The 23,309-nt window shown below is 40.1% G+C and overlaps 1 protein-coding gene across 1 annotated transcript; it reads right to left on the bottom strand.

The window, feature by feature from the left end:
- Positions 1–7,485: 7,485 nt before the first annotated feature.
- On the bottom strand, positions 7,486–8,836 carry LOC137752478 (vomeronasal type-1 receptor 2-like). The gene is given in 4 exon segments (XM_068527171.1): positions 7,486–7,751; positions 7,754–7,936; positions 7,939–8,065; positions 8,690–8,836. Coding segments are annotated over 4 exon segments (723 nt in total).
- Between the last annotated feature and the right edge of the window lie 14,473 nt (positions 8,837–23,309).

Genomic DNA, 23,309 nt, shown 5'->3' with positions numbered 1-23,309 from the left:
AGGAGCACACACGTGCTGGCTTGGTGACAGTCAGGGCAGAGAGAGTCTTGCATCGGTGGCTGCTACCGTGCTACACTCCCCAATCTGCAGGAGTGCAATCCCTGGCCCTGCTCACTCCACACCACAGCCTGGCATGAGATCTGGGCAGAGACTCAGTCTAGATGCACAGAGACAGACCAGGATGCCTGGGGTGTGATCTGGGTGGATCCACAGAAGCCATTGTCAGCGTGTGTACAGGTGAAGGGTGTAGCTCTGGGGGACAGTGTGCACATGGGGCCATGCCACAAGAGCAAGTAGTGACTAAGCGCTCAATCTCAGGTGCTCAGGCCCTGGGATAGGACCCACTTAGCTACACAGAGATAGCTGGGAGTGCCCAGGGTGTGGTCTGGGTGGGGCATCAATGGCCACTGTCAACTTACTCAGGAGTATGCAGCAGTTCGTCTCCCAGCAAGAGCGACCCAGCTCTGCCCAATCCACACCACAGCTTAGCGCTGGATCAGGGGCAGACAGGTCCTGGGGGAAGTCTGCCACAGAGGCAGCCCAGATCCCAGGCTGCAGCAGAGCTACCTCAATTCTTGCATCCACAATGCCACAACCCCCAGTACCAGCCTACTCCACAGGACAGCCTTGCACTAGATCTGGGACAACATTAACAGAGAAAGCGTTGCAAACTTAGGCTGCTTCAGAGCAGAAACAAAGACCCCTATACAGGTAGTCATAGGTCCTCTGTGACCACACAGGCCTCACCTGCTTCATCAATCACCTCCTTTGGGGCAGGGCACCCACCCAAGGGTAACAGAGCCAGAAGGAACCTGGCAACTGGGGAGCAGACCCCACCCCTCACAGGACACTGACAGACATGGAGTAGAGAAGAAGCCCTACCTCACACCCAACACAGGATCTAAATACTACAAAACCAACCACACTCACTATCAAGGGAATAAAGGCCAGCACACCCTGAAGAAAGACATGGTTGGCATCAATACCAAAACCAGCCCTCGCACCAAAAACACTGGACATGCACAGTCTACACAGGGATGCTCCCACATAAAAACACCCCTTCAAGACCACAGTAGATAACTTTCTCTGTGTCTTTAGGAGAAACAGTTAAGTAAAATGAAAAGGCAGAAAAATCACTCCCAATTAAAAAGACCAAGAGAAATCCTCTGAAATGACAAATAATAAAACAGAGCTCACCAGGCTACTAGACACTAAGTTCAAAAAGGAGTTAATAAAAATGCTAAAAAAAATTGAGGAAGATTATTGATAGAAATTCAGATCCATGTAACAAGGAACTAGAAATTATAAAGATGGAACAATCAAAAATAGATAATTCAACCGCTGAGATAAAAAACCCAATCTAGAAGCAATGAATACCAGATTAAATGACACAGAAGAAGCAATAAGTGACCTGGAAGATAGCATAATGGAAAACAACCAACTAGAATAGCAGACAAACATAAACTAAAAAAAAAAAAAAAAAAAAAAAAGAAAGCAACATATGAGATCTATGGGATAATATAAAACATGTCAAACAACACATAATAGGAGATCGAGAGTGGAATAGAGAAAGAAGGGGATTGAAAACATACTTGAAGAACTTATGACTGAAAACTTCACAAACCTAAAGAAGGAAACACATATTCAGGTACAGGAAGCACAGTGGGTCCCCAAAAAGATGAAACCAAACAGCCCCACACCAAGACATATCATCATTAAAATGGTAAAAGTTAAAGATAAAGAGAGGATTTTAAAGGCAGGGAGAGTAAAACAAAGAGTCAGTTACAATGGAATTTACATACAGCTGATTTCTCTGCAAAAACTTTGCAGGCCAGAAGGGAGTGGCGTGATATAATCAAAGTGCTGAAAGGGAAAAATCTGCAACCTAGAATTCTTTACCCAGCAAGATTATCATTAAGAATAGAAGGTGAGTTAAATAATTTTTCAAACAAGCAAAAACTAATAGAATTCAGCAATACTAAGCCAAACCTAAAAAAAATATTGAAGGATCTTCGCTAAAAAGAAAAGAAGCAAGAATCCACAGGAAAGGGAAAAATCACAATAGGAAAGGCAAATATATAAAAGGATTGAAGATCACTTACTGAACCAGCACATAGATTAAAAAACAATCCAAAAATTTTTGTCAAAGTGATCATAACTATAATTAACATTAAAGGATAAGCATGAAGATGTAAAATAGGACATCAAAATCATAGAAAGTGGGGGAGGGGAGTAGAAAAATGTAGATCTTTCAAAATGTGTTTAAACTTGTATGTCTATCAGTTTATAGTAAGTAGATATAGTTATGGGTCAACATACTTAAACTCCGTGATAACCACAAATCAAAAACATACAATAGATTCACAAAAACCAAAAAAGAAAGGAACTCAAGCATACTACAAAAGAAAATCATCAAACCAGACAAGGAAAAACAAAAGAAGAAATGAACAAAAAACTACAAAAACAACTGGAAAACAAGGATTAAAATGGCAATAATTACATACTTATCAATAATTACTTTATGTGTTAGTGGACTAAATGCTCTAATCAAACGGCATAGAGTGGCAGATTGGATTTTTTAAAAAACCTACAATATCCTGCCTACAAGAGACTCACTTCAGGGCAAAAGACACACACAGACTGAAAATGAGGGGATGGAAAAATATATTTCATGCAAATGAAAACGACAAGGAAGCAGAGGTATCAATACTCATATCAGACAAAGTAGACTTTAAAGCAAAGTCTATACCAAAAGACAAAGAGGGGCATTATACATTGATAAAGGGATCAATACAAGAAGAGGATATTACACTCATTAACATATATGCACCCAATATATGAGTACCCAATTATATAAAACAAATACTAACAGACATAAAGGGAGACATTGACAATAATACAATAATAGTAGAAGACTTTAATACCCAACTGTCATTAATGGACAGATCATCCAGACAGAAAATCAACAAGGCAACAGACATCCTAAAGGACACAAGAGACAAGTGGATTTAATTGATATCTACAGGACAAAACATAAAAAAAAAAAGAAAGCACATTTTGTTTTCAAGCATGCATGGAACATTCTCTAGGATAAACCACATACAAAGGCACAAAACAAGCCTCAACAAATTTAAGAGAATAGCAAATATTACAAGCATCTTTTCTGACCACAGTGATATGAAACTAGATTCAATTGCAGAAAGAAAAACGGGACAAGAATGGATGCATGGAAACTAAACAACATGTTACTAAAAACCAACAGGTGAACAATTAAATCAAAGATAAAATTAGAAAATACCTCAAGACAAATGAAAACGAAAATATAACCTTTAAAAATTTAAGGAATGCAGCAAGAGGGAAATTCATAGCAATACAGGCCTTCTTCAAGAAACAAGAAGAATCTCAAGTAAACAACCTAACCTAGCACATAAAAGAGTTAGAAAAAGAACAAACAAAACCCAAAGTCAGCAGAACAAAGGAAATAATAAAGACCAGAGAGAAAATAGAGATCAAAAAAAGTATAGAAAATGATCAATAAAACCAAGAGCTGTTTTTTAAAATATAAACAAATTCAATGGACCTCTAGCCAGGCTCACCAAGAAAGAAAGAGAGAAGATGCATAAAAACAAAAGAAGCAATGAAAGAGGGGAAATAACAGCCAATACTGCAGAAATAGAAAAAACCATAAGAGAATATTATGAACATTTTTATGCCAACAAATTGGACAACCTAGAAAAAATAAACAAGTTTCTAGAAACATACAGCCTGTGAAAACTGAGTCAAGAAGAAACAGATAATTTGAACAGACCAATCACTAGAAGTGAAATAGAACTTGCAATTAAAATTTTAAAAAAACCTCTCTGCAAAACAAAAGTCAAGGATCAAATGGCTTCCTTAGGGAATTCCACCAAAGATATAAAGAACAACTTATTATTCTCCAACAATCCAAAAATATTGAAGATCAGGGAACACTCCCAAATTCATTCTATGAGGCCACCATCACCCTGATACCAAAACCAGACAAAAATAATTTAAAAAAGAAAATTATAAATAGGCCAATATCTTTGATGAATATAGATGCAAAAATCCTCAACAAAATATTAGCAAACTGGGTCTAACAATATGTAAAACGGATCACACACCGTGATCAAGTTGTATTCATTCCAGCGTTGCAAGGATGGTTCAACATATGCAAAATCAATCAATGTGATACACCAGATTAACAAAAGAAAGGACAAAAACCACGTGATCATCTCAACAGATGCTGCAAAAGCATCTGACAAAATTCAACATCCATTCATGATAAAAACTCTCACCAAAGCAGGTATACAGGGAAGATATCTCAACATAATGAAAGCCATTTATGACAAAACCATCACCAACATAATACTCAATGGTGGAAAGCTGAAAGCCTTCCTGCTAAAATCTAGAACAAGACAAGGATGGCCACTCTCACCACTTCTATTCAACATAGTAGTGGAAGTCCTAGCCACAGCAATCAGACAGGAAAAGGAAAGAAAATGTATCCAAATTGGAAGGGAAGAGGTAAAACTGTCATTACATGGAGATGACGTGATACTCTATATAGAAAACCCTAAAGACTCCCCACAAAAACTATTAGAACCAATAAATGAATTCAGCAAGGTAGAAGATACAAGATTAATATATAGAATTTGTTGCATTTCTTACACTAACAATGAAATATCAGAAAGAGAAAGTTAAAAATTCCATTTAAAATCACATCCAAAAAAAAAAATCACATCAAAAAAATACCTAGGAATAAACTTATCAAAGGAGGTGAAAGACGTATGTGCTGAAAACTAAAAAACAAGGATGAAGAAAATTGAAGATGATTCAAAGAAATGGAATGGTATCCCATGCTCACGGGTTGGAAGAATTACTTTTGTTAAAATGGCCATACTACCCCAAGCAGTCTACAGATTTAATGCAATCCCTATCAAAATACCCATGATATTTTTCACAAAACTAGAACAAATAATCCTTAAATTCATATAGAACCACAAAAGACCCTGAATTGTCAAAGCAATCCTGAGGAAAAAGAACAAAGCTGGAGGCATGAACCTTCCAGACTTCAGACAATATTACAAAGCAAAAGAAATGAAAACAGTGTGGTATTGGCACAAAGAGACATATAGATCAGAGGAACAGAATAGAGAGTCCAGAAATAAATCCACACACCTACAACCAATTAATCTAAGACAAAGGAGCAAGAAATTACAATGGAGAAAAGACAGTCTCTTCAATAAGTGGTACTGGGAAAGCTGGACAGCTATGTGAAAAATCAATGAAATTAGAACACTCCCTCACATCATATTAAACAAGTACAGTCAAAATGGTTTAAAGAACTATGTATGTCATGACATGGTCAACTTTTACAAGATAACACAGGAAAACATTCTCAAACATAAATCACAGCAATTATTTTTTTTAGATCAGTATCCCAAGGCAAAAGTAATAAAAGGAAAAATAAACAAATGGGACCTAATTAAACTTCAAAGCTTTTGCACAGCAAAGGAAAACATCAACAAAATGAAAGACAACCTACAGAATGGGAGAAAATATTTGCAAACCCTACAACCAACAAGGGGTTAATATCCAAAATATACAAACAGGTCATAGAACTCTATACAAAAAACAGCAACCCAATCAAAAAACGGGCAAAAGACCTAAACAGACCACATGAAAAGGTGCTCAACATCACTAAATATAAGAAACGCAAATCAAATCACAATGAGGTATCACCTCAAACTGGTCAGAATGGCTATCATCACAAAGTTCACAAATAATGATTGCTGGAGAGGGGGTGGTGAAAAGGGAACACCTGTATATGGTTGGTGGGAATGGAAATTGGTGCAGCCACTATGGAAAACAGTATGGATGTTCCCTAAAAAACTAAACATTGAGCTACTATATGATCCACCAATCCGACTCCTGGGTATATAGATCTGGAAAAACAAAAACTCTAATTTGAAAAGATACACGCACTCCAATGTTCATAGCATAACTTTGTACAATAGCCAAGACATGAAAACATGTATATATATGCAATGGAATAATACTCAGCCATTAAAAAGAATGAAATATTGCCATCTGCAGCAACATGGAGGGACTGAGAGAATATTATACTTAGTGAAGTAAGTCAGAGAAAGACAAATACCAAATGATATCACATGTGGAATCTAAAAATAATACAAATGAATCTAAATACAAAACAGAAAGAGACTCGCAGACATAGAAAACAAACTTATGGTTACCAAAGGGGTGAGGGAGGGACAAATCGGGAGTATGGAATTAACAGATACAAGCTTCTATACATAAAATAGATTAGTAACAAGGATTTACTTTATAGCACAGGGATATACAATATCTTGTAATAACCTATAGTGGCGTATACTCTGAAAAACAAAAAACAGAGTCACTTTGCTGTATAGTTGAAGCAAACACAATATTGTAGATCAACCATACCTCAAAAAAAAAAAAAAAAAAAAAAAAGGGGAGTCTCTACCTCCCAGTATTTCCCACATCCCTGTGGCTCTCCCGAAAGAAAGCCCTGTTGCCTTTCAAAGCTAAATGTTCTGGGGGCTTATCTTTCCGGTGTGCCAGCCCAATGTAGGGCTCAGAATGCTCACCCCTTGGGGAGAATCTTTGTAATTGTATTATTCTCCTGTTTCTAGGTCACGCACCCAGGGATATGGTTCTTGACTCTACCGAGACTCCAACCCTCCCACCTGTCTCACTGTGGATCCTTCTGCATTCCTTTAGTTGTAGAAGATCTTTTCTGGTAGCTTCTGGTCTTCCTCATCAATACTTGCTCTGTATAAGGTTGTAATATTGGTGTGTCCAGGAGAAGAGGAGAGCTCACGGTTTTCCTACTCCATCACCTTGGAGCATTCCCCTGTGGTATTCTTGGCTACAGCAGCCCTAGCTGACTAAAACAGATTTTCCTGGTTAATGAAGGTGGGTTGAGTATAATCACCTGAGCTTTAAAGAACAGATGCCAAATAGTTACGACGGAAAGAAGTGAGAGATTGAAAACAGGAAGGGGACTCAATTTGCTAATGCTGGCTTTCTAGATGGAGATACTCAGAAGTGAGTCATTAAAGGAAAAGTATTCTGCCAACAACATGAAGCAGCCCGAAAGCAGTTCTTCCACAGGTGCCAGTTCAAAACTTTCCTTTGGACACTGAGGGTGAAGGAAGGAAGGAGTGAATTGGCAACTGTGCACTGTGGAAATACAGACAATTTACATATTTCTCATAATAGCAGGGGATTTTGTATTCCTCAACCAGGCAAAGTAGAGCCTGTGTACACTGGAGTCACAGCTCATGAGCAGAAAGGGGCTGACGCTTGGGAAGCACGCAGCAGTGATTACAGTCATGTCCACAAGGAACCAGCTAGGATGATCAAGAAGAGACAAAAGAAGTTGAAAGATGGAGGAAAGGGTATAAAAGTAGACAACAGTGCTCACCAGGAGAAGAATGGTTTTGGCAGCTCTGGACTCAAGGGGGGGGGGGACCTGGGGGAGGCGTTGGTCCTACAAATGTGTTGGACCTGCTGCTTACGCCTGTACAGGATGAAGACCGCGGAGCCACTGGCCCAGAGCGTGAGCCCCAAACAGAAAACATCAGGGAATAATAGCAATGCTCCATACATTGCCTGTCTGGTTTCGTCATGACGAAGAGCAGAACAGTATCCAAAATCCTTTCTGCTTGTGATGTTTCTGTGCTCTATTTGCCAGTTATATCGATAGGAAAAACAACATTTACCAGCATTTGGAGCATCCAGCACAGGAAAATAGAGGGAACAATGTACTTGGGAGCTTTTACTTTAAGCTCTGCCCACCTGGAGTTCCTGGGACTGATCGTGATGGCCTGAAAGACACTCAAGAGGCAGATGCTACCAGTGGACACTCCCTCCCCACTCTGTGAAGAAAGAAAAGAAGTTTGCATCCAAAATCACTGGGGAAATGTTTCCTCCCAAAGACTGCCATTGTCTGGGGGACCCCTTTACAGAGGAGGACCGAGAAGTTGGCTACAATCAGGTGCTTAAGAATCAAATCTGTAGGAGGCTTCCCTGGTGGCGCAGTGGTTGAGAATCTGCCTGCCAATGCAGGGGACACGGGTTCGTGCCGTGGTCTGGGAGGATCCCACATGCCGCGGAGCAACCGGGCCCGTGAGCCACAACTACTGAGCCTGCGCGTCTGGAGCTTGTGCTCCACAACAAGAGAGGCCGCGATAGTGAGAGGCCCGCGCACCGCGATGAAGAGTGGACCCCACTTGCCGCAACTAGAGAAAGCCCTCGCACAGAAACGAAGACCCAACACAGCCATAAATAAATAAAAATAAAAAATCCACCTGCCAATGCAGGGACGTGGGTTCAAGCCCTGGTCCGGGAAGATCCCACATGCCGTGGAGCAACTAAGCCCGTGCGCCACAACTACTGAGCCCGCGTGCCACAAATACTGAGCCTGCTCTCTAGAGCCCATGAGCCACAACTTCTGAAGCCCCACGCCTAGAGCCCCTGCTCTGCAACAAGAGAAGCCACCGCAATGAGAAGCCCGCACACCGCAACGAAGAGTAGCCCCCGCTTGCCGTCACTAGAGAAAGCCCGCGCGCAGCAACAAAGACCCAACGCAGCCAAAAATAAATAAATAAAAAAAAAAAAAAACAAAAAAAAGAATCAAATCTGTGGACCTTAACCTGTAGCCAGTGAAGGAAAGGATGATATAATGGCAAAGAAGTGAGAAATTCCCCAGGATTCCAACCACAGTCTGTATTAAGAAGATCACGTCCGTTGTCAAATTGCTGCTGGTCATCCTGTTAGTTCACAGTCACTGAAACTTGTCTTGTGAGTTAGAATGTCCTGCATGGGAGTATCAGGCATGGGCTACATGAATCACGTCAGCTGAAATTCAATATTCTCCACTTACCATTTGTTCCCACTTGGAAACATTTACTTCATGTTTTTCTGTTACTAGCAGCTTTTAAAGGGTTGACTGTATGACATTGAAAGAGCACTTACATGTGAAATTAATCACTGAAGGCACTACATGTGATCACTTCTTCATTCTTCACAAATCTATGAGGCAGGCACTTATGGAACTTTAACTATACAGAGGAGGGTAATGTACACATAGAGAGGTTAAGGATTTGTCAAAACCTCCTGTGTAGGGCAGAGTGAGAACTTGAAATCCACTGGACCGGTAAAGACAGTGCATTGAGCCACCAGCTCTGCCAAAAAGCTAATTAGCTGTGTTCATATAATAATCCAGATCTATATTTAGTTTTGTTTCCACAGCTTGTCCTTTGATTTTAGACTGGTACTATTTTATAACTTTCATTATAATAAGATTCCATTTTTGTAAAGTTTTACTCTGTAGGGCACTACGTATTATGAATGAAGCTTTAGATATCTTAATACATCTACATGCCCTGCTGGCAGTAGAATACTACAGAACCTGCCCCATGACAAGGTCATGTCATGAAGATGAGAATGGCTCAATATTAGGATGGAAAAAGGAAGACTCTTGCTTTTATGTCAGAAAAGCAAGTATAACAGCGTATGTTACAGAAACTGTTTAATCATCACATGTAATTCCATAAACTTTGAGACATGAAACACTCATGCATGATGAAATCTCGTAAAAGGAAAAACTAAATTATTATTATTTTCAGATGACATACTTGTCTATTTGTTAATGCTAGACTTAATTGAAAATTTGCAATGAATAAAGATTTGAGAATGATATTAACATACCAGAGATATATGCAAATTAGCAACCGCAAGGCATGTATTCTTGTGCGTTTTAGAAATTAAAATACCAGATATTTGGACTGATATTAAAATACTTTTTTAATGGGCAGAAACAATATGATATATGACTGACAACTGCTGCCTGAAACTCATGATTATCATGTGAACGTTCCTTAACGGTTCATTCCTAACTTAAAGAGTGAAGACACTTGACCATAATCAATAGACTCTGTATGTTTTCAGTGAAGACACAATTACTGTCTCCATTAACATCCAGAGTTAGAGAAAACCTTTCCATTCAAGCCATTTCCATTTGAATACACTTTCGGCACAGGATTATGATTTTTTGCACATTCATCATACTCTTCACTGCAAACTTGGAGTTATTATTGGTGCACCTCTAGCCATCCTGAACCTTTAGTCTATGATTCCTATAAGGTAGACTGAAGAGCAAACTGATTTTACATCTACATTTTTAAGCACCTTATAAAACCAGGTTTTGTTATCACTTGGACTAAGCCACAACAATCACTGCCAGTGAAGATTAAATTACATTGCCCGAGGAGCCAGCAGGGGTTGGTGTAGGGTTAGGACCCCATCTCTCTTTACTAGCTCAGCTCATGCCTCAGAATTTTTCCACCTTCCTGCATGGTGTTGGCACTGAATCAGGTTACTGCACAGAAGACTGCCTTTCTGATATGATCACTTACTCAGAATCTTGATCTGCCATTATCTTACAGGCTCTGCCGCTCAGACTGAAAAAGAACGTCCTTACCTGACTCCTTCCTCCTGCCAGGAGAGTGGGCTCCCTGTGATGGTCTTTATAGCCAGTACCTGTGTGGGAGGGAGACAGCCGGAGCCTGATATATGGGTTTGAGATTCTGTGTCCTCCCCACCCCTCCCATCAGAACTGCAATTATCATTTCACCTGTAGCAGCAATGGGAGTGTAGGCTTGGGATCTGAAAACTTTTCTCTCTGTTGTTAATTACCAAAATCATTTACGAGTTTCTAGTTAGCCCCCTTAGGAGACAACTGGAGTATTTTTGAGAGGCATTTTCTTTTCCATGACCCCTGAAGGCAGACAGGGTCTCACAAGGAGAGTAGGAAATGCTGAAATCACACACATAAGGGACTGGCATAAAGTATGTGTGTCCCTCTGGATTCTTCACTTCCCCGAGGTGTTTCTCTATCCTAAAACTAGTACTTTCCTAATCTTCAGACCACTGAACTGAACCACCAGTTAAAGTATTGGTAGAGAAATGGAATGAGACAAAATACCTGAGAAGTATATTCAAAGAGACACAAGTAAAAGGAAGAATATGATAAATCATTCATTATAGAAAATGTCTGCACAAATCAAAGCCAATAAATTGGACTCATTTGCATAGATCAATGGCAATTAATATGGAGATGTTGTAGGAAAATATACTTTACAATTACTGACCTCCATTAGTGATTAGACTTAGACGCAGAACAATGTGCATAGAAAAAAATGAGAAGGTTCAAAAAGAGTGTCTCACAAATTAGCACCTAGTTCTGAAGGCTCAACAGACAGATTTTACTATTCTTGTAAATATCAGATGAACCAATACTCAATTACTTAATTCAAGGGGATCAAATAGTTACCAGAGTGCTCTACATTAATAAATAAATTAATTAATTGTGCTATTTTTCAGTAATGAGCACTTGATGCTTTGATAACTAAGAAATATAAATTAGGAGTTGAAAGTAATCTTTCAGTTTTCCCTACAAGTAAATCCACATTTGATGCACAGTCATGATGCAATCATTGTCAATTTTCAAGTCAGGAGTTGGAGCCATACTGGTGGTCAACCATGTCTGCACACAAACACGAATTCATTTAAACACTTACAGGCAGAAGCAAACACACATGTGCATTCACACTCACGTACTCATATATACTCACATACATATACACATACATAAGTCACATACTCACACAACTACAGGTGCAAACTCACAAACATTCATGCACATGCTCAGCACATATAAACTCACATCATATTCATAAACACACATGACGCATTCATATGAAAGCATTCACTTTCATAAAATTAACTTACACAGTCCCTGTGTATCTGTGGACGACATGTTTATATACAGAAGAATAGTTGTATCTCCAGACTTCTGGATGCAGGAAAAAGGGGTCCTTTCCATTGTTTGTAATCCTTTCAACGCTGCAACAACCAACAGACAATATTTGCTATATGCAGCCTTAAAATTGCTATGCGTATTACCTCCTTAGGTGTGTCAGAGGGTAAGAAAGGTAGAGTGCTCGGAGGCATGGCAGTGAATGGGTATGTGATAGATCAGTATGAGAGAGAGGGCATAGAAAAAGGGGTACACAAATAAGACCACGGTAAAGGAAGCCTGGAGTGTGGGAGAGAGTACAGGGAAAGAGAAAAGGCAGAAGCATAAGGAAAAAGGAGTATGAAAAATCCCAGGGTGGTTAGAGTGCATTGCCGGTTTTGAGGGTACAATGAGGCAAAGTGTGCGGCCAAGTGAAGGGTATGAGGCATACCGGGTTCTAGGGAAACAGAGGTGCGGGATTCCGTCGGAATGAAGGAAATAAGGGTATGAGGAGTTTGGGGGCAAAAATGTTAAAGGTCAGTGGTTGGTAAAACTCCCAAGAGACTTACTGTCTTTGAGGGATTAAAATGATAGTGAGGGCTTCCCTGGTGGCGCAGTGGTTGAGAGTCCGTCTGCCGATGCAGGGAACGCGGGTTTGATCCCTGGTCCAGGATCCCACATGCCACAGAGCAGCTGGGCCCGCGTGCCACAGCTGCTGGGCCTGTGCTCTGGAGCCCACGAGCCACAGCTACTGAGCCTGCGTGCCATAACTACTGAAGCCCATGCGCCTAGAGCCCGTGCTCCGCAACAAGAGAAGCCACCGCAATGAGAAGACCACGCACCACAACGAAGAGCAGCCTCTGCTCGCTGCAATTAGAGAAAGCCCGCACACAGCAACAGAGACCCAATGCAGCCAAAAAAAAAAAAAAAAAATGACAGAGGAGGAAGGGGAATACGTGTGGGGTAGGCAGATGCTGGAAATATAGTGTGGCCCAAGGCAGAAATAGAGAATTGAAAGAGGACATGAAGCCTGGTGAAGACAATGACCAAGAGAAGAGAAAAAAAAATGGGCACGTGACAATGAGGAAGTTGGGAGAACGTTGGGCATGAGTGAGCCAAGGAGCCCAGGAGAAAGGGTCAGGGATAAGAGGGTTGTGGGTTGTGGATTTGGTTTATGAATTAGTTGAGGATGCCTGAGAGTTGGGGCTGGGGTCCTTGATGGTGTGGGTGTAGAGTACACAGGGAATGGGCTGAGATATTTGGCTTGGAAGTAGAGGCAGGGTAAGAAAATAAAGGCTCAAATGATGTGGTTTGCAGGGGGGATGGAAGGTGAGGAGGGCCAGACTAGAATCACATGGGAATGGATGTCCAAAAAGTGACAGGAGGGAGGTCAAGGATGCAATATAGGAGTCTGAAAAAGTTGAGTGAATGGAGTTTGGTGCATGGCTAAGCTCACAAGGGTGGAGGCACAGAAGATGTATCTGAGAGAGAGGAAATACATGAAAGAAGAGGGGAGGAATGGAACTGGGAATGATGGAAGTGGCAATGGGCAGGCTGGAGGCCACTATTTGATTTCCCATACATTAATTCTCCAATTTATGGTCAAATCACAACAGTCATGGATAGTTTCTAATTTCAGCTCGGGGAGCAAAAATCTTGCTTATATAAAATGCCCCCAAAACCACTTAAACAGAACATACAATGTAGGATGGAAGCTAAATTTTGGGGTAAACAACACAATAGCATTTCACTCTTCATTTGGGAAACCACCTAAAGGATGTGACTTCCGTAGGTCATGCAAAAGAGGCTGTTTATTAGCCTCATGTAAATCAATGAAGTTAGAAAACTCCCTCACACCATATACAAAAATAAACTCAAAATGGCTTAAAGACTTAAATATAAGATAGGATACCATAAAACTCCTAGACGAGAACATAGGCAAAACATTCTCTGACGTAAATTGTAGAAATGCTTTCTTAGATCAGTCTCCCAAGGCAAAAGAAATAGAAGCAAAAATAAACAAATGGAACCTAATCAAACTTATAAGCATTTGCACAGCAAAGGAAACCATAAGAAATTGAAAAGACAATCTACGGACTGGGTGAAAATATTTGCAAATGATGCGACTGACAAGGGCTTAATTTCCAAAAGGTATAAACATCTCATACAGCTCAATATATATTAAAAAAAAAACCAATCAAAAAATGGGCAGAAGACCTAAATAGACATTCCTCCAAAGAAGACATACAGATGGGCAACAGGCACATGAAAATATGCACAAAATCTCTAATTATCAGAGACATGCAAATCCAAACTACAATGAGCTATCACCTGACACTGTATAGAATGGCCATTATTTTAAAATCCACAAAAAATAAATGCTGGAGAAGGTGTGGAGAAAAGGGAACCCTCCTACACTGTTGGTGGGAATGTAAATTGGTGCAGCCACTGTGGAAGACAGTATGTAGGTTCCTTAAAAAACTAAAAATAGAGTTACCATAGGATCTAGCAATCCCACTCCAGGGCATATATCTGGAGAAAACCCTAATTTGAAAAGATACATGCACCCCAGTGTTTACAGCAGCACTATTTACAACAGCCAAGACATGGAAGCAACCTAAATGTCCATCAGCTGATGAATGGATAAAGAAGATGTGGTATATATACACAATGGAATACTACTCAGCCATAAAAAAGAACAAAATAATGTCATTTGCAGCAACATGGTTGGACCTAGAGGTTATCATACTAAGTGAAGTAAGTCAGACAGAGAAAGACAAATATTATATGATATCGCTTGTATGTGGAATCTAAAATATGATACAAATGAACTTATTTACAAAATAGAAACAGACTCAGACATAGAAAACAAATTTATGGTTACCAAAGGTGAAGGTGGGGGGAAGAATAAATTAGGAATTTGGGGTTATCAGATACAAACTACTATATATAAAATAGATAAAAAACAAGGTCCTACTATATAGCACAGGAAACTATATTCAATATCTTGTAATAACTTATAATGAAAAAGAATATATATATGTGTATATATATAAAACTAACTCACTTTGCTGTACACCAGAAACTAACACAACATTGTAAATCAACTATATTTCAATAAAAAATAAAATAAATAAGACACTTAAGTTTTTGGTAAATGTTTGTGGTAATATAAAAGTAAAAAACATAGGAAGAACTTTAATGATAAAATAGTTAAGCAATAAAGTTATTCATGAGTTACATTAGCAATAAACTATCAAAAAGTAAAATTAAGAAAGTAATACCACCTAAAACTGCACTAAAAACAATAAGATACCTAAGAAATCATCTAACCAAGGAGGTAAAAGACCTGTGCTTTAAAAACTATAAGCCTGATGAAACAAATTGAAGACAACACAAATAAATGGAAAGAAATACCATATTCATGGATTGGAGGCATTAGTATTATTAAATGATCATAGTCCCCAAGACAAGGTACAGGTTCAATGCAATCCCTGTCAAAATACCAATGGCATTTTTCACAGACTAGAGCAAATAATTATAAAGTTTGTATGGAAACACAGAAGACCCTGAATAGCCAAAATAATCTTGAGAAGGAAGAACAAAGCTGGAGGTGTCATGCTCCCTGATTTCAAACTATACTACAAAGCTTCAGGCATCAAAACAGTGTGGTACTGGCACAAGATCAATGGACATATAGATCAGTGGAACAGAATAGATAGAACAGAAATAAACCCATGCCTACATGGTCAATTAATCTATGACAAAGGAGGCAAGCAGATACAATAGGACAAAGACAGCCTCTTCCATAAATAAGTGGTGTTGGGGAACTGGACAGCTACATGCGAATCTATCAAACTGGAATAATTTCTCACACCATATACAAAAATAAACTGGTATATACATACAATGGAATATTATTTATTTATTTAATAATTAATTTTTTAATTATTATATATTTTTAAATTTTTGGCTGAGTTGGGTCTTCGTTGCTGCGTGCAGGCTGTCTCTAGTCGCAGCGAGCAGGGGTCACTCTTTGCTGTGGTGCACGGGCTTCTCATTGCGGTGGCTTCTCTTGTTGCAGAGTACAGGCTCTAGGCGCACGGGCTTCAGTACTTGTGGCACGTGGGCTCAGTAGTTGTGGCACATGGGCTTAGCTGCTCTGTGGCATCTCGGATCTTCCCAGACCAGGGCTCGAACCCATGTCCCCTGCATTGGCAGGCAGCTTCTCAACCACTGGACCACCAGGGAAGTCCTTACAATGGAATATTACTTAGGCTTAAAGGGGAGGAAATAAAGACATGTGCCACAACATGGATGAACTTTGAGGACATTATGCAAAAAGACAAATACTGTATGATTCCACTTTTATGAGATATGTATAGAAGTAAAAATCACAGCAATAAAAATCACAGCAATAAAAGTAGAAAGGTGGTTGTCAGGGTATTGCAGAAGGAGACATGGGGAGTTACTGTTTCAGTTTTGCAAGATGAAAAGAGTTCTGGAGATGGATAGTGGTAATTAGGTTGGACAAAAATATGAATATATTTAAACACTAAACTGTACACTTAAAAAGAGTTAAGGGGCTTCCCTGGTGGCGCAGTGGTTGAGAATCTGCCTGCCAATGCAGGGGACACGGGTTCGAGCCCTGGTCTGGGAGGATCCCACATGCCGTGGAGCAACTGGGCCCGTGAACCACAACTACTGAGCCTACGCATCTGGAGCCTGTGCTCCCCAACAAGAGAGGCCGTGACAGTGAGAGGCCCGCGCACCGCGATGAAGAGTGGCCCCCGCTCGCTGCAACTAGAGAAAGCCCTCGCACAGAAATGAAGACCCAACACAGCCAAATAAATAAATAAATAAATAAATAAAATAAATTTTAAAAAAGAGTTAAGATAGTAAAATTGTATTTTATATTTTATTTACCATAATAAAAACTTAGAAAAAAAAAGTCTTTGAGCACTGCCACAAAAGGTGAGGGCGGGGGAGAGTTTGATGAGAAAGTTGGAGTTAGTGGGGTATGACTGAGAATAGGCATGATAAAATGAGGTGGGAAGGAAGAGGGCACAGGGAAAGGGGGATATAAGAACAAGATTGTGGTGATTCATGGAGCATGGGGGTTGGGGGATAAAGTGCAGGAAGAGAGAGACTGTAGAGGGTTAAAATGTACACAGGGGTTGAAGAGTGCAGTGTGTTTAAAGTGCACTGTGGGACACAGGTCCTGACCCAATTGCTTTTCTTCCCTTCCTACCTGATTACACGTGTATCTTTCTTACAGCCTTGGCTGTACAGGAGTCCTTCTCCCAGCTTCCAGTTACTTTCCAGTGAGAATTTACTTTATAGCACAGGGATATAAAATAGTTAAGCAATAAAATTATTCATGAGTTACATTAGCAATAAACGATCAAAAAGTAAAATTAAGAAAGTAATACCACCTAAAACTGCACTAAAAACAATAAAAACTAAAAACAATAAGATACCTAAGAAATCATCTAACCAAGGAGGTAAAATCCCCTGTGTGCGGAATCTTTGGTAGATTAGCTCCATGTGGTCTAGAATTGTGGAACAATAGCTGTAGCTAGTGACTAGGTATTACAGACCAGGTGTCCCATTCCATCTCTGTGCGGGGGAGGTGGGGGAGGCCTGGGACGTTCAGGGAAATCTCGGAATGGGACACCTAACAAACAGACCTCTCTCTTTCCAGTGAGAACAAGTAGATGTATTTTTGATGTGTTTGTGGGAGAGGTGAGCTCCACGTCCTCTTACTCCGCCATCTTGATCAAGAGGACTGAGTACTTTTTTCTTGAAGAGTCTGTTGCTTTGTTATTTTTTGTGTGTTTTCTGTCCTTTTCTTACTGAATTTTTAAAAGTTCTCTATATACACTAAATAGGAGGCCTTTCTTGGCTCTGTCTCTCTCTTTATCGCTTTTTCTATCTTGTTGTCTTTTGATGAGTAGAAGCTCTTAACTTCAATACAACATCATTTGTCATGTTCTCCTTTATAGTCAATATTTTTGTTTTGTTTAAGAAGTCTTTTCCTATTATAAGATCTCAAAAATGTTGTTTTCTTCTAAAAAAATCATTTTATACCTTTAAATTTTACATCAGCAATCTATTCAGAATAATTTGTTATATGTGTTAGTAGTGACTTAAGTCTTTTTATCCATCAAGTTAACACACTCCCATTTATTCTGAAAATGTTGTGTTTGCCTTTCTTTTTATTTGCTGTCATCTATCATTGCCTCATCCAGTTTAACATCACCTCACCCTCGGAGCTGATTTTCTGTCAAGTCTCCTGGTGATTCAGGCTTTTCTTGTCTCTTTCAATCTTTACAACCCCAGTGTGCCACACAATCAAGGTTAGTCTTGGTACCAGAAATCTTCAGTGGAAATTTTTGTTTACAGCATTGATTATTCTCATGTTTTAAAGGGAAAATTGTACCACGTTGAGAGACAATTTTTGGTCTCTTATGTTTTTTCACAGCTTGTATCAGCTTCTGTCCTAAATTATCTTTTCAAGGATTTTTTTTGTATAACAATCAGTTTCAGATAATGTCTGCAGTACCTCCTCCAGGGAGAAGGACAGATTAATTACTGGACCAACATAATAAAAATAGTGCCTTCCTCTGAGGCAAAATTTCGGCAGGTTTGTTGAGGACCAACTTTGAAATATTTGGATTTCTTAACCTTGACAACATCCTCACTTGTGATTTATCCACCTGGGCCTCTTTGTATCACCTCTGAGGAACTTGAGGTGGACAAGAACAAAGGCAAACATGAAGCTTCTGCTGTTTACTATGTCATGAATAATAAAATCTTCTTTCTCAGACCCCAGAGTCTCATGCCTTCTGACAGCATCCATGAAGTTGACAGGATAATTTGGTATCTTGCCAGTAGGGTAAAATCTAAGACATTTCTTCACACTCCTTAACAGTCATGATGATGAGGATGTGATGCCGAGAGAGACAAGGTTTTCTCAGAGAGAAAATTAAAGATCCTTCAGAATCCCAGTTAAGGGATAGGAGAATGCTTCCTAGAACAAGTGGAAATTTTCTCACCCAAGTTCTGGGCAACGTGAGAAAAGGAAAGTCCTTTTCAACAAATGATGCTGGGAAAATTGGATATCCACATGCAAAAGAAGGAGGTTGGACCCTTAACACCTCAAACAAAAATTAACTCAAAATGGATCAAAGACCTAAATGTAAGACCTAAGACAATAAAACTTTTAGAAGAAAACAAAGGGCAAAAGGTTCGTGACATTAGACTTGGCAATGATTTCTTTGGCTATGACACCAAAGGCACAGGTAACACAAACTGAACTTCACCGAATTTAAAAAGCTTTTGTGCATCAAAAGACAGAATCATCAGAGTAAAAAGACAATCCACCGAATAGGAGAAAATATTTGCAAGTCATATACCTGATAAGAGATTAATATCCAAAATACAGAGAGAACTCTTAAAACTCAAAAAAAAAAAACCAACCCAGAAATAACCCAATTTAAAAATTGGCAAAGGACGTGAATAGACATTTTTCCACAGAAGATATACAAATGAAAAATAAGCAAATGAAAAGATGCTCAACATCACTATTCATTAGGTGAATGCAAATCAAAAAATCAGAACTACAATGAAATACTACCTTATAGCCATTAGGATGGCTACTATCAAAATAATAGAAAACAACACCTGATGGCAAGAATGTGGAGAAACTGGAACCCTGTGCACTGTTGGTAGGAATGTAAGATGGCACAGCCGCTGGAAAACAGGATGGCAGCTCCTCAGAATATTAAAAATAAAATTACTATATGATGCAGCAATTCCACTTCTGGGTACCTATACAAAAGAATTGAAAGCAGGGTCTCAAAGAGATATTTGATAGCTAAAACATGGAAGCAACCGAACTGTCCGTCAACAGATGAACAGACAAGTGCGGTAGATACATAAAATGCAATATTATTCAGTCTTAAAAGAAAGGAAATTCTGCGATATAATACAACATGAACCTTGAGGATGTGAACATTAATAAAGGGAACCCCCACCAAGACGGTGTCGGGAGACCAGCAGGGGGAGCTCTCACACGCGTACCACTGGATCTCAATACAGATCCCAGCAGGAAGAGATGTTACCTTGCATCTCCAGCAGGAAGTGACGCTACTTTACTACCACCAGCAAGAGGAAGCAAGATTTTCTCATTGCCTAGCAACAGTTCAGCCAATGAGAGACTGTCACAACTCAATGAAAAACCACTGTACTTTGAACTCCCAGTTTCCGCCAATGGATTTTTTGTTTATAACAGCCCCTCCCAACTGCCCTTTCTCCTCTATAAAATTTTCCTCTTCTTTGCTTTACTGGACTCACACATGTGTTTCCTCACAGGTGCATGTCCCAAATTGTAATTCTTTGCAGCTCCTGCATAAACCCATTTTGCTGGTAAAACAACTGGCTGTTTTAGGTTAACAAGGGCATTATGCTAAGTGAAATAAACCAGTCGCAAAAGGACACATACTGTATGATTCCACTATGTGAGATACTTATAGTAGTCAAAATCATAGGAGACAGAAAGTATGAGTGGTGGTTTCCAGGGACCAGGGAAAGGGGGAAATGAGTTATTGTTTAATCGGTATAGAGTTTCAGTTTTACAAGATGAAATGAGTTACAGAGCTGAATGGTGGTGATGGCTGCACAACATTATGGATGTATTTCATACCACTGATCTGTACAATTTTTAATGGTTAAGATGGTAAATCTTATGAGTATTTTGCTACAATTTTAAAAATTGGAAAAAAAATCCAGGGACTTCTTCAAATGAGAAAATCTAATAAAGACCCAACCCCAGGATCTGGCTCAAGCAGCCCTTCTCCCTCAGTGTTTTAAACATCACATACCTGTGGGTGAGTGGGGTTACAGGCCTGGTAGAGCTGGATTTTCCCCACTCAGCCTCCAGGAGGGTAAAAGAAAAGTAGCTCCACATGTCACAAAATCAGAAACTAGACGTTTGAGTTGGCTAGACTCTGATTTCAGATGGATGGAGAGAAACATGTGACCCTGGTATTCTTCACGGTGAGTAGCTGCCCCCTGCCCCCAAGAGCTCCTTACTTTCCCAATGGAGGCTGAGGAGCTGGAATCTACTCCCCACCCTGTAGTTTAGCCTTAATGAAAATGAAGAGCGGTTCCCATTCTGCTGTCCCCCTACCCTGTGTGTATATACTCTAGAGTATTAGGAAAAATAGACCTTCCAGCTCCAAGTGTGGGGAAGCAGGGGAGCTATTAGGAACCCTGGTGTGGGCCTTGCTCAGCTCCCTGCCCCAAATGAAGAGTGTTGAGAGGTTACTGCCCTTCCCTTAATATCTCAACCTAGAGTCTGGGCACACAGTTCTGTGAGAAGGGTAATGACGCATGAGTATGTCTGTAGTAGCCCCAGCTATTTTACTGTTGAACACTGGCCAGAAGAAGAAGGAGCAGAGGGCAGGCCTTAAAAAACTGGAAGGGAAAGAAGACATGCTATTTGCAGGCTTGGGCAAGAAATCTCTTCATATTTTCGAGCAGCACTCAAGTATCTCTCCAGCCACTGGATGGAAATGGCTTCCAAGCTAGGGACACAGAAATTGACCCCTGACTTGGGCAAGTTCTCCCCATTCCCTCCCTTTACAAGGCAGCACCACTCCAAAGACATTCAGGGACAGGAACATTTTCCTAGAATCAGTGGCATTGTTGTTGTTGCAGTTTAGAAAATATAATCAGTGTCCAACAGAAGTAATTCTGGAAGGGTACTGAGTGGAGCTATCTATTTGGAGAGTTTTTTTTTTTATATGGATCCTGGGAAGAGCAGGTAAGGCCTAGAAACATGTCAGGGTCTGTCTTATGATGTTACTCTGTCTGGAAACAAAATGAACTTGACACTGACACCTCGCCTTCAGTGGCACTATGGGAACTAGGAGACTCTCCCTATGGAGATTACATGTCTGTCTTGTTGACTTCCTTGCAGTGTAAAGAAATCCTCCAGTAATGGTGGGAGTGTTCATGAGGTAACCACATGCTGCCGTAGTGAAAATGAAGCAGAGAGTAAGAAAGCAGCTGAGATAGAATGAGTAGGAAATGAATGAAGGGGGAGAAGAACAGCCAGCCTGGTGGGAATGAATGAAAACACCCCCATCATCTTCATCTTCACCACCCACCCATACACACAAACAGATCCAGGTCCCATATCCTTGTGGCTCAGGCATGAACTCTAGGCCACATTGATGCATCCCTGCAGAAATGTGCATGGAACTTGTCTTTAAGCACAAAGACGTCTGAGAGATGTTTTCAGGCCTGTCATCACCCATTTGGGAAGATGAACCCGGTGCCTTCCTTCCATCCATACTTGATGACAATATTTAGAATCTTGTCCTTCTTGTGAACAGTTTGCACATCAGGAACAAAGGGCCCCCTTGTGGCCCTTATCTGCTTGGGCAGCCATGGTAATTCTCCGAGGAGACACGTGCATTTCATGCACCACAGGTTGACCTCATGAGAACACAGTAACTCTAGGGCTCTGCTAGGACCTCTACTCAGACTATTGAAGTTAAAGCAGCCAAAGGTACCAAATGGCTCCTCAAACTCATCCACTTCTAGGTCATCTAGGTCGAAGCATTTGAAGGGCTGAATGGAGAAGCTGGTGGTTAAAAGGAAAAAAAAAAAAAAAATCCAGCCAAAGAAGTGGAGTCATCAAAAAAGGAGACAATGTTACTTTGGGGTGGGGGGTTCTCATGAATGGTGTTGTGGAAGAGGCCACTGGAGACAAGTGATGCACCACTGCTGATTTAAGCCTGCAGGGGACGAGACATCAGGGCCACGTAGCTCATTCCGGCTCCACCCCGGTCTCTTCACTCTGACCGGATCAAGGACTTGGAGCAGCAAATGTCAGCTCTTACAGAAACGGTCGGCTTACAGAGCAAGCAAAGCCTGTGGCCTGGGAGTGCTGCTCGTAACAATACACCTAATATCACACATTCATCATTTTATTTGATTCTCCCACCTTGAAGTTCATAAAAACCAAGTCACCCTCTAGGTGGAAAAGATAGGACTGGAGAACTCAGAGGATGGGCCCCCCGGGCCAGTGACCTTTTCCATGTACTCCATGGCTGAGGCACTTCTCAACAAATGAGAGTGGGTGGATTAGAAGGGCCGTGTGACTGACCTCAGGTCACACTGAGTGGGAAATTTCTTCAAAAAAAGACAAAAAGAAAAAAAGAGCCATAAAGAAATGTTAAGCTATACTCAGTAGACTATTAGTAAATCTGTCAGTCATTTTGGAACTATTACAAATATTTTATGTGCCTTCCTGATATACGGAATGTATAATTATATAACATATACTCTATTTATGATACTTATATATTTTATATAATTATATTTAATGTTTCCAAATATCCTAAAATGTAATTATAAGTATTATATAATT

This window comes from Eschrichtius robustus, chromosome 19 (genome assembly GCF_028021215.1).
Source record: "Eschrichtius robustus isolate mEscRob2 chromosome 19, mEscRob2.pri, whole genome shotgun sequence".
Classification (NCBI taxonomy): Eukaryota; Metazoa; Chordata; class Mammalia; order Artiodactyla; family Eschrichtiidae; genus Eschrichtius; species Eschrichtius robustus.
This window is presented reverse-complemented; position numbering and strand designations above follow the sequence as displayed.